Source organism: Heptranchias perlo, chromosome 14, assembly GCF_035084215.1.
Source record: "Heptranchias perlo isolate sHepPer1 chromosome 14, sHepPer1.hap1, whole genome shotgun sequence".
Taxonomy (NCBI): Eukaryota; Metazoa; Chordata; class Chondrichthyes; order Hexanchiformes; family Hexanchidae; genus Heptranchias; species Heptranchias perlo.
In genome coordinates, this window is record NC_090338.1 from 50368524 (window position 1) to 50381581 (window position 13058).

General features: G+C 42.7%; 1 protein-coding gene across 1 annotated transcript in view; it reads right to left on the reverse strand.

The window, feature by feature from the left end:
- Positions 1 to 12629, reverse strand: part of LOC137332215 (uncharacterized protein KIAA0232-like) — a 56623-nt gene extending 43994 nt beyond the window's left edge. Inside the window, exons 1-2 of the mRNA XM_067995909.1 lie at positions 12561 to 12629; positions 8078 to 8089 (exon numbers count right to left, since the gene is read on the reverse strand). Coding sequence (XP_067852010.1) covers positions 8078 to 8089; positions 12561 to 12629 — 81 coding nt within the window. The remainder of the gene's footprint in view (positions 1 to 8077; positions 8090 to 12560) is intronic.
- Positions 12630 to 13058: the final 429 nt, after the last annotated feature.

The window sequence follows — 13058 nt, forward strand, 5'->3', positions numbered from 1 at the left end:
CCCTTCCTACCACACCCCCACTCATATCACTACAAAGGGCAGTAGAAATTTGGAACACCGTCCCCCAAAATGCTATGGATGCAAGGGCAATTGGAGCTTTCAAGAACTGAGATAAGATAGATTTTTGTTAGGTAAAAGTATCAAGGGATATGGAGCAAAGGAGGGAAAATGGAGCTGAGGTGCAGATCAGCCATGATTAATTGAATGATCTAATTCAGCACTGAATGGCCTACTGCTGTTCCTATGTTCATATCAAATTCAGTTCATATCATTACTGCCCTAAAATATCACTTTGGGGAAAGGCTGATGCCTTGAAGTAAAATCTTTTATATAGGTACTAAAAACACTAAATTTAACCATTGAATTGTCTTTTATCACATTGTTGTGAAATATTTAATTTTTTGAAATTTTTTTTGGTTAAACCCCTTATTTTGGACATCAGAAATCTAAGTTACTAAAGAAAAATGTCAGATGAAACAAACTTTTAGAAAATATTGAGAAAATTGTGCAATCAGAGTAGCAAACCAATATAGGCATTTCCATTATAAATGTGGACATAGGGACTCATCGTAGAAAAAGTGACATGAAAATGTTAGACACACAAAGTGAGAAGAATGTGACAACAGGAAGTTAAGCAGTGCAGACAGGAAATGCACAAAAATTTTAATAGATATCACATCCTGTTCCAAATTTTTGCCCAACCTTATTTGAAGTCTCTTAATTCTTTTAATTTTTTCTGTCTGCTCTCAGCATTTTTCTCTATCGTTCCATGATTTTCTTTAGCTATAGCTTCCTTGTATTGGGAACTTAATTGTGTACAAATATGAAATACACTGTGCTCCAGTCACTACTGGTAGTCAAAACATGAAAGCTCTGAACTTGGACCTCCACTTTAACAGCACCATTTCCTACTCTACCCATTCAAAAAAATATTTAAACTAACTGCCCTGCCTATTTATAACATGGATGCTAAGATGAAGTCCTTATGTGACATGGACATGTTATTTTCTTTTTATTAGATGGTATCCCCATGCAGGCTTGTCATATCTGACAAATTCAAAGCAGCCATGCAGTCAAAGATCAAAAATTCTTCCTAAAGTCCTATACTCACCAGTTTTGAGTAGGTAAAAATAATGGAAATGAGTCGGATACCAAATATTTTGTACTGCAGGGCTTAAAAAACTAGACATTCCAATGAGATTCACTGCCAGGACAGAATAGACATAAATGGAACTTAAATGATACAGCAGTAGCGGAATTATGCATCAAAATTGTAGTCATGTGACTGCAAACAAGAACAGGTACAGATTAACCGTCAAGGGCGCGCACAGTTCTGCAAATAGCGTTCAACTTTTTATGGTGTCAGTCTTGGCTCAGTGGTAGTACTCGCGTCTCTGAGTCAGAAGGTCATGAGTTCATGCACCACTCAGCACTTAAGCACATAATCTAGGGTGACACTTCAGTGCGGTGTTGAGGGAGTACTGCACTGTTGATTGTGCTGTCTTTTTGATGAGATGTTGAACCAAGGCCCCGTCTCAGGTGGATGAAAAAGATCCCACAGCACAATTCAAAGAAAAGCAAGGGAATTCTCCTGGCATTGTGGACAACATTTATCCCTCAATCAACATTTAAAACCAATGATCTGTTCATTTATTTAATTGCTGTTTGTGGGGTCTCGCTGTGTGTAAATTTTCTACTGCGTTTTCTACATTATAATAGTGACTACACCTCAAAAAAATAATTAATTGGCTGTAAAGCGCTTTGGGGCATCCTGAGGTCATGAAAGGCACTATATAAATGCAAATTCCTTCTTGCTTTACGTGGGTCTTGGGGCATAGTGTTAAGCAACTGATGCCAGTCAGCCTTGTTCTCCTTTGTGCTCCATCCTCCTCCCCCCCAACACAAAACAAATTTTTTCCAGTTTTTTTGGTGCAATTTGCTGCCAAATACCACCAAAAAAACCTGTATTATACTTTAACTTGGTCATGCCAATAACATGCTCAGGTCAAACTAAAATGTTCATTTGGGGGCGGGGAGAAAGAGACCGTGTGCTTGGACCAAGGGTTGCGCAAAGGACAGTGAGAGGGTGAAAGGGAGCATGTATGTGTGAGGGAAGAGTGTATTTCAGGGTGAACGAGGGCATGTATGAAGAGGAGGAATTATTGGAGTTTGCGTGTGTGTGTTGAGAGGGAAGATGTGCATAAGGGAAATACATTCAGAAACCGTTCGATAGAGACAGAGTACCAAATGACGAGAGACATACAAAATGTAAAGGAGAGAAAGATACAAACTGTGCAGGCATACAAGAGAAGGAATTAAGAGACTTTCACAAAGGCAGAGTCAGAAACAAACCCAATTTTAATCAGCAACATGATTTAAAATGTCCGCTCTGCCTCTCTCAGCCAGCCTAACACCAAAATATGTTTCCAGCTGGTTGGTATAACAGCAGGCCATACAGACATCAAGCAATCAGCCCAATCACCATTTAAAATTAGAGTTTAGTTTAAACTGCCAGTAACTGGAGCATGTGCCGATTGGACCAGCAGATGCTAGAGTAAACTTTTAGTAATTTCATTCACTCTTAGGCAAGTTCAGAGATAAGAAAACAGCATCTTAAAAACACACTGCCAATTAAGTAGCGTTTGAAAGGAAAACATTTACAGGGCTATGAGGATAGGGTGGGGAAGTGGGACTAGCTGGATTGCTCTTGCTTAGAGCCAGCGCGGACTCGATGGGCCGAATGGCCTTCTTCCGTGCTGTAACCTATGATTCTATGATTAAAATTGAAATTTCATGGTATGACTCATGTCATTATAAAACAGCATATCCTCTGATTAATTCAGTAATTCTAGGAGATCTATTAACATTAGAAAAAGTTTACATATGCATATCCTTTCTGACTATCGCACTTCTAACACCTCAGGTGTCACACTTATGGTAGATGAAATCTCGGTCACATTTACATCCATTGGCTCAAATTTTGTATTCATAATTTAGCAACAAATCACAAGTCAACAGGTAAGCACCATACGAATCGAACTTAAGAAAAACAGATGACTAGACCGCCAATGAAAAACTACTGAACATTTATAAAAACAACCGATCCTCAATGACTGGTCAAGAGGTTGAACCAATCAAATCACTTAAACAACTGAACTTTTTTGTGCTCCATTTAATTCCCTTAGCCAGACAGTTACACCAAGGTAAAAAAATTACAATTTACAATATAACTAATGTGGTGGAATATGAAAAATTGCAAAAAAAACCTTCAAATTGCTCATAACATTGCCCAACTCCTGGCGGAAATGTGCTATTAAGTTCTGCCCCATGGTCTAACTGCTGTCAGGTGCCTGGGGCTCATCACTGAACCAATGTTTGTGCAGCTGATGTGGCCGAGTTGCTCCTAGTCCATGTCACTCGATGGGCCGAATGGCTGAAATTACTGAATTAATCAGAAGATATGCTGTTTTACAATAGGAACATGAGTATGCCATTCAGCCCCTCGTGCCTGCTCTGCCATTTGATAAGATAATGGCTGATCTGTGATCTAGTCTTTGGCCCATATCCCTTAATACCTTTGGTTGCCAAAAAGCTATCTATCTCACATTTAAATTTAGCAATTGAGCTAGTATCAATTGCCGCTTGCGGAAGAGGGTTCCAAACTTCTACCACCCTTTGTGTGTAGAAATATTTTCTAATCTCGCTCCTGAAAGGTCTGGCTCTAATTTTTTAACTGTGCCCCCTACTCCTAGAATCCCCAACCAGCGGAAATAGGGTGGATAGAGAGAAACTATCTGTTCCCCTTAATATCTTATAAACTTTGATCAGATCACCCCTTAACCTTCGAAACTCTAGAGAATACAACCCCAATTTGCGTAATCTCTCCAAGTAACTTAACCCTTGAAGTCCAGGTATCATTCTAGTAAACCTACGCTGCACTCCCTCCAAGGCCAATATGTCCTTCCAAGGGTGCGGTGCCCAGAACTGCTCACAGTACTCCAGGTGCGGTCTAACCAGGGTTTTGTATAGCTGCAGCATAACTTCTGCCCCCTTGTACTCTAGTCCTCTAGATATAAGGGCCAGCATTCCATTAGCCTTTTTGATTATTTTCTGCACCTGTTCATGACACTTCAATGATCTATGTACCTGAACCCCTAAGTCCCTTTGGACATCCACTGCTTTTAACTTTTTACCATTTAGGAAGTACCCTGTTCTATCCTTTTTTGATCCAAAGTGGATGACCTCACATTTGTCTACATTGAATTCCATTTGCCACAGTTTTGCCCATTCACCTAATCTATCAATATCGCTTTGTAATTTTATGTTTTCATCTACACTGCTTACAATGCCACCAATCTTTGTGTCATCGGCAAACTTAGATATGAGACCTTCTATGCCTTCATCGAAGTTGTTAATAAATATTGTGAATATTTGAGGCCCCAAGACAGATCCCTGCGGGACTCCACTGCCAATGTGAGTACTTACCCATTATCCCTACTCTCTGTCGCCTTTCGCTCAGCCAACTTCCTAACCAAGTCCATACTTTTCCCTCGATTCCATGGGCTTCTATCTTAGCTAACAGTCTCTTATGTGGGACCTTATCAAATGCATGATTCAGACCATGAAGCTTCAATTTTAATCACAGAATCATGGGTTACAGCATGGAAGGAGGCCATTCGGCCCATCGAGTACGTGCCAGCTCTAAGCAAGAGCAATCCAGCTAGTCCCATCCTCCCAACCCAATTCACAAGTACTGCACTCTTTCCCGATCATTTCCGACCCACACATTCATCCCTTATACGCTCCAACCCATCTCAAACCTTCTCCCAGCCTTAAAAGGTTTCTATTGCTAAATGCACCTTTTCTTACATTTGCCGACTACGTACAGATCTAAAAACTGGCTTCAAGCCCACAATGGGTTTGAGGGGTCATGAAAGGATCAGGAGCAGGTTGGGGCACAATCTCTTTCACCCGCCTCCCTCTTCAATACTGCCGTACAGCAGGATTCCTCTTCCAGTGCTCCCAGACTCTGGGATAGCTCCCCTGGCGCATCCAGAGCCCTGGACCTCCAGCACCCCCCCCCCCCCCCCAATCAGCACTTTCAGGCCAAAGTTCCCACCTTCATTATGATGCCACCACTTAAGTGCAGCCAAACCACAGGACTCCACTCTCCCCTATTTTGCTAAACCCCAAGTGCTGTCAAACCCAGGAAACCACCCCCAGCTCTGCAAAACTACAAGACATCCACAACAGTACTGCCAATCTCCAGGAGCCCAATGTAATACACCAAGATCCCCATCTCAGTTCAGCCAAATTCCAGGACTACCCAGAGTGTTACTAAACCCAAGAAACAGCACTCCCCTCCCCACCTTGCTGCAAAACCTCAGGACCATCACCCCAGCCCCGCCAAACCCCAGCCCCCAAAGACCAGGAACTTCCTGCTTCCCAGTGTTGCGAAATTCCAGACCAATCTCCAAACTGGTACATCTCACCTACCATCTTGCTGGTTTTTTTTTATTCGTTCATGGGATGTGGGTGTCGCTGGCGATGCCGGCATTTATTGCCCATCCCTAATTGCCCTTGAGAAGGTGGTGGTGAGCTGTGTGTATCCTGAACTTTTAAAAAAAGTTCAAGAAGAACATTAAATACAAAGGCAAAAGAACATAATAATCAAGGATACTCATTTGCGACTTTTGTGGAAAAATGGACAGTTGTGGAACTTGATTCCCAAAACTTTACTACAAATTTCAGAATATTGTGTAATAAAAATGAAATCACTGTGATGACATGAAGTAACACTTATTATTGTAAGAGTAACCACTGATTCTCCCCAAGCAACATGATAGACGATCTTATACATTTATATTGTATAAATAGAAAACACACAATGGCTGATCTCCCTTTGTATTGCCCAAGGGTAGTCTATCTGGGGCATGGAGCACAGTTGTGATGCTTAAACTGTAAGATGGAGCTGTATTATTCGTATTCCTTTAGGGACATTGTTCACAATCAGGAATGGTATAAATACGCACATCCCGAGGTAATTTATAGATTAATTGTTGAAGGAAGTTCCTGTCGATTGAAGTTGCTCATAAATTATTCGCTTTTTTCCCTCTTTTGTTAACTCTTTTTTCAAAGATCAGTGTGTTTTGTTGCTGTTTCCCCTCTGTAAAGAGGGTGACACTTTGAAGTTGCTCATGGTGAATTGGGAATATATGGTGTTTTATAACACGAAATACAAAAATCATAGAATGATGCAGCACAGCAAGCCATTCGACCCTTCATGCCTGTGATGGCTCTTTGAAAGCTATCCAGTTAGTCCCACTCCCTGCCCTTTCCCCATAGCCCTGCAAATGTATCATTCAGTGTCATTGATTTACAGTGGCTGAATGTGTCAAGTTCTGTTTTTATTCCATGATATTCTAGGATTACCAGTGTTTTAGGGAATTTAATTCCATGCTTTTGTCTATTTTTCCCCATGAAAACCGTAAAAGAGTAGCCTCAATTACTATAGATTCCTTTACCCATGTATTTTTATTTCAACTTTTCTTTTAAAAAAAGCTCATGATGGACAGAAAAATGGATAGACAACATGTAGCCGATTGAGAGTAGTTTTGAGGAGTTTGGCGATACTGGGGAAGGTGCAGTTACGGTGGATGTTGAGCTTCAGAAAGTGATTCCATCTTTTGGCAGCACAATCGAGGGGGACGTACATTTGGTAGCACTGGGGATGGAATGTAGGGTTTGTTTTACTGGGAAACTCCTTGGGTTTGGCAGCAGTGGGAGGCATCCTGAGGAATGGTAGCACTGTGGCAGATGGGAGTTCCAGGGTTTGTCAGTACTGAGCGCGGAGGGCCCCAGGAGATGGCAGCAGTCGGGAGGATACCAAAGCCTAGGGCGCTGAAGGAGATCATTTAGTGCTGTAGAACAATTGGGGGGGGGGGGGGGGGGCTGCAGTATGGGGTCTGGAAGCACTAAGAGGTTGGACTCAGAGACAGGGATCCAGGAGACCTGAGAGAAAGTTCCCAGACTGTGAAAGCAATTGGGATGGGATGGCAGGATCCAATGGGATTGAGAGGGGTCATGAATGGTAGGGTTGGATGGGGGGGGGGGGGGTCAGTGGAATCTTGCAGCATTAAGGGGAGTTGGGCTGAGAAGAATCTGGCCCAACCCATCCCCATATCAGCAGTCTGGGGTACCTGACTGCATTCCTGGGAGCCAGTCTGGTTCCCAGCCTTCAATGCACATACAGTTGGCAAATACAACATTTTGCACTGAATGCCAACCAAGAAGTAGGGTGGGGGGGGGGGGCGGGGAAGAGCGTGCCTTACAACTTATGGGCAAGTTAAAATAATGTTTGCATATTTTTACATGCCAGTTATGTTGTAAGTTGTATATTTTATCCTGGTGTAGCGAGAGGTTGATGGAAAAAATAGTGAATAAAGTTTTCGAATGGTATTTTGAGAAATTAGACTGGTTCATTATCTCCTTTCTGAGAAGCTTGCAAATGACCAAATTACAACCAATAAATCTGTATTAAAATTCTTAAATTTGTAGAGGTGGAAGAAAAGTCCTGGGATTTGGGAACACTGGGAAGGGGTGCTGGACAACAGTGCCATCTTGGAGACAAAAGCTTGGAAGACTCAATCAGTGGTAAGAAAAATGAATAGGTAAATTTAATCATGACAGATAGTTTGATGGAAATAGGCAGGACAAGAAAATGTATCAGGAAGACTTCTAGCAAAATACAGACAAAAGAAGAAATGACATTCAATGAACTGAAATATGTAAAATTAGTGAAAATGTATATATTTTAGCATTGTTCTAATATTTGTGTCATAATGTTGAAATTTTTTTTTAAAAAAGGCTGGCACACAGAACATAAAATTCGCTGAACCTGCTGGCAGTTCAAGAATTAGTACAGGACATTATGTTCAATCCAAGTGTGGCATAACTGGAAAAGTGAAAATAATTAGAAAAACATACACAGGCCATTATTATTCAAGATCTGCTCAATGTCTGTACATTAGGTCACTGGCATCACACTAAGCACATGGTCTTATTGAGCTTAACTTACCGTAACTCCACTCTAAAAAGCACACCTCAATATTATGCTTGTTTTGGTAGAAGCTTGAAGCTACACGGGTAAATAGTCTTTCCCCTAGATTGAAAGAACACAAAAACATGCATAAAAATAAAACTTGCACAAAAGGTACAAGACCTTTAATAAGTAACTGCTTCAACATTCTGACAAAATTCCTAAATAATATCAAATTTTAAAAGATGCTTTTTTTTGAAACTGCAGAACTAAAATAATTACTGAAATAATTTTGTTGGCCTAAAATATTTTGAGATCAAGGTGATCTATTAAGTTAATATGCAAAACAGACCAAGTAGAGCCCATCAAGTGGAAAAAAAACTTAAGATGATCTGCCGACACGACAGAATATCTTTCGAGTTCCCAGTTTTAAACAACAAATTTTGAAGTCTGTGTTTAAGTTATAAAGAGGTGAAACACCATGCACATCAGATGCTCAGTCACTGCTGCCTCCTTACAGCTGCGCACTCAAAGCTTGGTGGCAGTGCTACAGTTATAGCTGTGCACCTGTTCCTTGCATGTAGTCTTGCCTGCCTTTTTGGATCAGATTTATTTCTCTGCACCAGCAGGAATACCCACTGTCACCACTTTGGTAATAGATAAAACACTGGAAAATGTCAATTTTGCCTTTCTTGTTAACAAAAAATTAATTTGGTGAAACCAAAAATTGGCTAAAAATAAACACTGAATCCAGGATTAAAAAAACTGAAAATTGTATAACTTAAATAATCACTTTACGTCTTAACTCAAGTGTAAGTTCTGAATCGTGCCACTCACACTGCCTTAAGGCTTCTTCAACTCCATAAATAATTATAAATAGCTCAATCATGAAGCTGAGATAAAATCAAGACCACCAATGCAAAGTTCCTGTCAGTTCAAGATCAGGAAGTATCTTCCAAATCCAGAACATGAATTTATTCCATACCATGCCATGCTGGGGTCAATACAACTGCATGTTATCCTCCAAATATATCAGTTTTGTTTAATACACTTTTAAAATTTCACAATGATTATGGCGATAAACCAATTTGTTGTTTCTTTTAAAAATGATTCAGCTCCTAAGTTACTATAAACAAAGCATAATTTTCTGCATTTGGCAAAGCAGCATGGGTTAAAGTCAGATATTTTGACATACATAGCAAAAGAAAAAGTATTCCGAACAAGATTTTGGGCAAAAGGTTAGAAAGGTCAAAGGACAGAGCATAGCAAAAAAAAACAGCATCAAGTATTTAGCGCCTATTCTTTCCTCACCGCCCCCAAAATATACATTTTTTAAGGTTTGGGCAATTTCCCAGTTGTCGTAGTCCTAAGTGTCAACAAACTTAGCATAAACTTGGAATAAAATCTATGGTTTTCATGGCTCAGCTATTCATCAGATTGCTTGCTGAATCTTCTGGGGAGCCTCTTGGTAAAATATTTCTAGACAAGCATGAGTTAGAGAGACACCAACATACAAAAAGTAGGGGAGAAATGGGTGATGGGATCAAGCACTCCACTCTCATTGCTAAGCTAAAACTTGTTAAGACAAAAATCGTAGGATGGGATTTATAATACTAAACTCCACAAATTTGGAATCAGCAGCACATGATATAAACAGAACATACAGCGAAGGTTCATTGTATAGACATTATATCACACTTATGGTACTGACCAGAACTCTGGTCTCCGGGTTGCCTGTTCACATCACTCATGGCAACTTGTATTTATAAATTACCCAGCATGTGGAAAAACATCCGAGTGATTTACCACTACCCAGGAGAGGGGAAAGGAGGCCAAAAGCACGGTCAAAGAGGATTTTAAAAGGCCTCGATTTTAAAATTCTCATCCTTGTTTTCAAATCCCTCCATAGCCTCGCCTCGCGTAACCTCTTACAGCCCTATAACCCTCCTAGATCTCTGCGCTCCTCCAATTCTGGCCTTTTGAACGATTTTAATCACTCCACCATTAGCGGCCGTGCCTTCAGCCACCTAGGCCCTAAGCTCTGGAATTCCCTTCCTAAACCTCTCCGCGCCTCTCTCCTTCTTTAGGACACTCCTTAAAACCTACTTCTTTGGCCAAGCTTTTGGTCACTTGTCCTGCTATCTCACGTGGCTCGGTGTCAAAATTTGTTTCATAACACTTCTATGACGTGCCTTGGGACGTTCTACTACGTTAAATGCACTATATAAATGCAAGTAGTTAATGCTGTTAAAGAAAAAGAGTCACAAAGCAAAGTAGTTGGGGTGGGGGCAGTTCAAAAGAGCAAGAGTGTAGTGACTGAAAGAACCTCCGCCAATGGTACAGCAGGGGATGAACAGAGTTGAAGGAGCAGAGGGTGTGGGCGATGACGTAAGGCTGGAGAAGATTGCGTAGCGAGGCCACGTGATTAAGATGAAGTTGATGCAATTGATATGCTGCAGGACAAGATGTCTGGAGCTGTCCACAAGAGAGGATTCGGGCCAGTGGTGGAATTATGATAAACTGTCACTTAGAAAGGCATGGACTAATCAAGGACAGTCAGCACGGATTTTTTAAGGGGAGGTTGTGTCTGACTAACTTGATTGAATTTTTCGAGGAGGTGACAAGGAGAATCGATGAGGGTAGCGCAATTGATGTAGTCTACATGGCTTTTAGCAAGGCTTTTGACAAGGTCCCACATGGAATATTGGTCAAAAAAGTAAAGGCCCATGGGATCCAAGGGAATGTGGCAAATTGGATCCAAAATTGGCTCAGTGGCAGGAAGCAAAGGGTAATGATCAACGGGTGTTTTTGCGACTGGAAGGCTGTTTCCAGTGGGGTGCTGCAGGGCTCAGTACTAGGTCCTTTGCTTTTTGTGATACACATTAACAATTTGGACTTAAATGTAGGGGGCATGATTAAGAGATTCGTGGATGACAGAAAGTTAAGCCGTGTGGTTGATAGTGAGGAGGAAAGCTGTAGACTGCAGGAAGATATCAATGGACTGGTCAGATGGGCAGAAAAGTGGCAAATGGAGTTCAATCCGGAGAAGTGTGAGGTAATGCATTTGGGGAAAGCAAACAAGGCAAGAGAATACACAATAAATGGGAGGATACTGAGAGGTGTAGAGGAAGTGAGGGTCCTAAGAGTGCATGTCCACAGATACCTGAAGGTAGCAGGACAGGTAAATAAGGTGGTTAAGAAGGCATATGGAATGCTTTCCTTTATTAGCCGAGGCATAAAATATAAAAGCAGGGATGTTATGCTGGAACTGTATAAAACACTAGTTAGGCCACAGCTCGAGTACTGCGCACAGTTCTGGTCACCACATTACAGGAAGGATGTAATTGCACCAAAGAGGGTGCAGAGGAGATTTACGAGGATGTTGCCAGGACTGGAGAATTTTAGTTATGATGACAGATTGGATAGGCTGGGGTTGTTTTCCTTGGAACAGAGGAGGCTGAGGGGTGATTTGATTGAGGTGTAAAAAATTATGAGGGGCCTAGATACAGTGGATAGGAAGGACCTATTTCCCTTAGCGGAGGGATCAATAACCAGGGCATAGATTTAAAGTGATTGGTAGAAGGATTAGAAGGGAAATGAGGAACATTTTTTCACCCAGTGGGTGGTGGGGGTCTTTAACTCACTGCCTGAGAGGGTGGTGGAGGCAGAAACCCTCAACTCATTTTAAAAATACCTGGATGTGCACCTGAAGAGCCGTGACCTGCAGGGCTACGGACCAAATGCGGGAAAGTGGGATTAGGCTTGGTGGCTCGTTTCTCAGCCGGCGTGGACACGATGGGCTGAATGGCCTCCTTCTGTGCCGTAAATTTTCTATGAAGTCTATTGGGGAAGAGGAGAATCACAGATCAGCTCTTTACACTAAGTTGCTGATTTTTTTTCCTCCCATAAATTGAGAAACCAAGGTGAAAGGCCAAAGTATATAGTGTAAGACACCACCAAAATTGAAGGACCTGAGAGATGATGATAAATCACTTGGTAATAATTAGATGACAACAAGGCTGCAACAGAAAGGATTACCTGAGAGATAAGGAATTTTAGTTTTTGTTGGGGGGGGGGGGGAAGAGAAAGTGAAAGAGTGTAAAAAGAAAAAAAGTATGAAAACTGGAAATGAACAAAAAAATGCTGGAAATTCATAGTATCTAAAGCTACCATGGGTAGACTGCACCTCCCACCCACCACCCCAGTTAATAAAACCCATCAAACAGTGAACAACAGTTCTTGGAACAGCGTTCGTGTGGCGGTTTCTCAAAGATTGGATTATAGAGAAAAACAGGTTAATGTTCCAGGGATACCCCTTATCTGCTGATGTGTGATGGCCTGGATAAGGGGGGGGGGGGGGGGAAAGAGAGGGCGCGGCTGGACAAACTCCTGGTCATTAACTCTCCCAATCCCCAGTATTAGGTGGCTCCGAGTCCGATTGAAACTTTCTGTCGGGGGCGGGGGGAGCTGCATTTGAGGCCGTGTTTTCCACCTCCACCCACTACAGTGAGGATTGACTGACTGACTGACTGACAGACTGAGCGGGCTCCGGCGCCAGACACTGACCCCTAGCGCCCGGCTCAAACTCCATCCCGACAGCATGCAAATGTGGGACAAAAATCCCAGCCAGGCGGCGGCTTCAATCCCCGAACCGGCCCCGCCCCGCCCCTGCTCTAACCGAGCGGAGCCCTCCCCCCCTCTCCTCTCCTCTCCTCGGGAGGCTCACATTTTCCTCCCGCCCCCGTCAAACCGTTAGTCGGCCCGGGCCCCCCCTCCTCTCCCCACAATCACTGCCACCGGCAACGGGGGCGCGTCAGGCTGACTCTGCCTGGATGGCGCACGCCAGCCGAACCCATAACTGGGGCCGCTCCCCTGCTCGAGGGCCTGTCGGGCCGACTGGCTGACCCTCCCACCCACCGGGCGGGCGGTCGATCGATCGGTCGGTCCCTGCCCTGGGCCCCGCTCCCTCCCTCACTCACTCGGTCGGTCGGTCGGTCGGTCGGCGGCGGCGGCTCCCTCT